Consider the following 3,583-nt stretch of genomic DNA (forward strand, 5'->3'; position numbering starts at 1 on the left):
GCTCCCTCTGATTGATGGACTGACAGCAAGGAGGCTGACAGCAACCTATGGGCTGAAGTTTCTTGGCAGCAGAAGAGACAGGAAACACCTCTCAGTGCCAGGAAGCCAGCAGCAGGGCAGTCCCTGTGAGCCAGAGGGTCCCCACCCCAGCATGTGCTTGTCCTTAAAGAGGCATCTGGCTGCTGGTGCTGGAAAGCTGAACTGCTCTGTCCTCAGCCCCACACAGGAAAGCTCTTACAGCAGAGGCATTGAGCACAGCTCACAGTCCTGGAATGGCTTAGGTAGGAAGGGACCTCAGGGATTGTCTGCTCCAACCCCCCCTCTCATGGGCAGGGACACCTTTCAGCTAGACTTGGTTGCCCAGGGCCTCATCCAATCTGCACAACCCATTCCAGGCTCTCACCAGCCTCCTGCTGAAGAACTTCCTCACCCCCAGTCTAGCCCTGCTCTGCCTCAGCTTCAAACCATTCCCCCTTGGCCTGACTCCAGACACCCTGGAGAAAACTCCCTCTGCAGCAATCCTGCAGAATGCCTTCAGGTATTGCAAGGCTGCTCTAAGGTCTCCCTGGAGTCTCCTCCTCTCCAGGCTGAAGACCCCCAGGGTGCTCAGGGTCAGAGGATGTGGATCTCGGCGAGAGAGACTAAGCTCTGGAGCTCTGCTGGACAGCGCAGTGCTGCTGCCCCTTGGCTCCACATCCCCAGGAGGCTGGTTGCTTTTCTTCCCAGCTCCCAAGACAGGAAGGGGCCAGGGCTGTGCCAGGCCAGGGGCTGCCGCTGAACTCCTCAGCCTCCACTTGCCATGAGGCTGGCTTCAGCTAGAGGGGGAGTGGGAGACAGGGTAGGGGGGAGGCAAGGGACTCCCTGCAGCTGCCCCATTTCTCCATCAGACCACCTGCATGGGAGAGTGCTGAGGCAGTTGAAGGCCTCCTGACAAGGCCATGCAGGCTGTGCCCTTCAGCCTCCTGCTTCTCTTTGCAGCTGCCAATGGCAGCTCTGAGCCGGCTGCCCCCCGCAGTGCCAGCCAGGCAGGGCTGGGAAGTTTCCACCTTTCCCTGGCCCCTGAGCTCAGCAGGTGGAATTGCTCCTCTTTCTTGCCTTGATGGAAGACAGAAGCAGCAGCCCCAGCTCTGGCAAGCAGGGGGCTCCTGGGCCACCTCAGGGCTGCTGGGCAACGGTGTGGTGGCCAGGGGTGGGGTGCGTCCAGGAGAGTGCTGATGGCACAATGGCCACGGTGACCTGTGGAGATGGCCTAGAAAAGGGAGCACTGTGCTCAGGGCCTTGGTCAGTTGCACCTGGTGAGGTGAGCAGAGGGCAGGGGAGGGACAGGACTGGCAGGGGGCTGCTGAGGGAGGACTGGAGCCCAGAGCTCAGAGCTCAGGGCCTGTGCTGCAGGCCCAGCTGTGTCCTGCTGCTCCCTCAGCCCTGTGCTGCTTCTCCCTCAGAGTCAGCAGAGGAGCACTTGGAGGAGAAGCCTCAGCACTGCGGTGTCAGGGACACTCCAAAGGCTCAGCGGTGACGAGTGCCAGGAACGAGATGGCCACCAACCCAAGGCAGCCAGGTGACGGCAAAGCTTCCCTCACACAGCCTGGCACAGGGCTGCTTGGGCACAAAGTCCTCTGGCAGGCTTCCCCTGGCCCCACAGAAGTGCTCAGCCCTCTGCCATTCACTCTGTCCCCTGCAGCCTGCCAGCTGTGCCTGCAGGCAGAGCTGGACCCCGAACTCTATGGATGGAAGAGACAGCAGGACGGGCTGTGTGTCCATGACTGCTGCCTGGTGAGTGCCTCAGGGGCTCCCTCCTGCCCTCCCACAGCCTGGCCCTGCCACACTCTCCTCAGCAGCTCCTTCTCTGCTCTCTCTTCTCTCCTACAGTACTTTGCCAGTGACCTTTATGCTGTCGTTTCCGTACCAGGCTGGGTGGGCTACTGCTTCTCTCATATCCAAAGAGTAATCAACAATGCAGCACAGAAGGTGAGGACCTGGCAAAACCAGGGAGATTGGTGCCAGGAGAGGTTTCACAGTAGCACAGCATCACAGTGCAGTGGAGGTTGGAAGGGTCTAAGCCCTGCTTGAGTCCAAGCCCAAGGACTGCAGGAGCTCAGCCAAGAGCCCAAGAAAGCAAGCCCAGCCCTTCCCAGCAGCTCTGGGGCAAAAGTCTTGCTGCCAGCAGCTGCACAGAGGCTCATGTGCCAGGCGGAGCTGGGGCTGTCCACAGCAGTGGGGATCTACGGCACCCTGCCAAGGGGTGAGGGGCTGGCTGTGGAGGTGCTGAGCAGATGCTGATGGAGGCTGCTGTGCTCTTCCCAGATCTGCTGTGTCTGTGGCAGGAGTGGAGCTACCATCGACTGCTGGGAGTTGAGCTGTGGGCGAAGCTTCCACCTGCCCTGCGCCCTGCGGGGTGAATGCATCACTCAATACTTCGACTGCTTCAGGTAAGCGCTGAGGGCCCTGCCCAGGGAGGCTCCTCACCTTCCCTCCCCTTCCTGCCAGCTTCAGGCAAACCAGAAAGGAGCCTGCTGGGCCTCTGCCCAAGGCCAGGCACAGGCACAGGCAGAGGCAGAGGCAGAGCTGGCCGAGCCCTGGGGCTCCTTCACCCCTCCTCTGCCATCCTCCTCAGCAGCAGGGAAGGAGCCAGCACCACACAGCTTGCCCAGCCCTTTGCTCTTCCCCACAGTGGCTTCTGCTCCCAGCACCGCCCACAGCAGGCGGTGGACAGGGACCCAGAGCCCCACACCGACTGCCTGCTCTGCTTAGAGGCTGTGGATGACAGCAAGTCCTACAGCACCATGGGATGCCCAGCGTGCCAGCACGCCTGGTTCCACAGGCGTTGCATCCAGGTACCAGCTGCGCCCTCAGCCCAGGGGCACGGCAGGGTCTCGGCAGCACCAGGGCCTCCCTCATGCTCCTCCTGTTCCTCCTGCAGGGCCATGCGCTGCGTGCTGGCATTTCAGCTTTCCAGTGCCTCCTCTGCAGGGACAAAGAGCTGTTCCAGCAGGAAATGCTCAGGATGGGCATCCGCATCCCCAGCAGGTTGGTTGCTTTTCTCCACAGCTCACAAGCAAGGAGGGTGCCAGGGCTGTGCCAGGCCGGGGGCTACCCATGCGCTCCTCAGCCTCCACTGTCTCATGAGGCTGGCTTCAGCTGCAGGGGGAGTGGGAAACGGGGCAGGGGGCAGGCAAGGGACTCCCTGCACCTGCCCCATGCTGGGCCAGCAAGCACTCAGCAACTTTCCTTCCTCCATCAGACCACCTGCATGGGAGACTGCTGAGGCAGTGGAAAGCCTCCTGGCAAGGCACAGCCGGTGCGATGCCAGCCAGTGCCTGTGCCCAGGCGGCAGGGAACGGGCAGAGGTCGAGGGGTAAGTCCCCAACACTGCACCTCAGGCCCCTGCACAAGGGCTGTGTCTGGCCTAGGGCTCAAAGCAGAAGCTGCAAGATGCAGAGCCCTGCTGGACACTGCCCTGCTGCTGTCACTTTGTCCTCCCAGCCAGCAACCCCTTTGCTTCCCCAGGCCCTGGCAGCTGCTTCTGTGCAGCTCCTGTGCTGCTGAAGGAAGCCACAGGAGCTGCTCCAGCCTGAGGGACGAT

The 3,583-nt window shown here is 61.7% G+C and overlaps 1 protein-coding gene across 1 annotated transcript; it reads left to right on the forward strand.

Annotated features, from left to right (window-relative positions):
• Window positions 1–1,533: 1,533 nt before the first annotated feature.
• On the forward strand, window positions 1,534–3,583 carry LOC137456568 (G2/M phase-specific E3 ubiquitin-protein ligase-like; the record flags this gene model as incomplete). Its single annotated transcript, XM_068168063.1, is given in 9 exon segments — window positions 1,534–1,558; window positions 1,682–1,773; window positions 1,870–1,968; window positions 2,305–2,429; window positions 2,672–2,845; window positions 2,847–2,888; window positions 2,890–3,027; window positions 3,242–3,355; window positions 3,508–3,583. Coding segments are annotated over 9 exon segments (885 nt in total), but the record flags the coding sequence as incomplete, so codon positions are not given.

This window comes from Melanerpes formicivorus, unplaced genomic scaffold (assembly GCF_026170545.1).
Source record: "Melanerpes formicivorus ecotype bairdi unplaced genomic scaffold, bMelFor1.0.p_v2 SCAF_130, whole genome shotgun sequence".
NCBI classification, from domain to species: domain Eukaryota; kingdom Metazoa; phylum Chordata; class Aves; order Piciformes; family Picidae; genus Melanerpes; species Melanerpes formicivorus.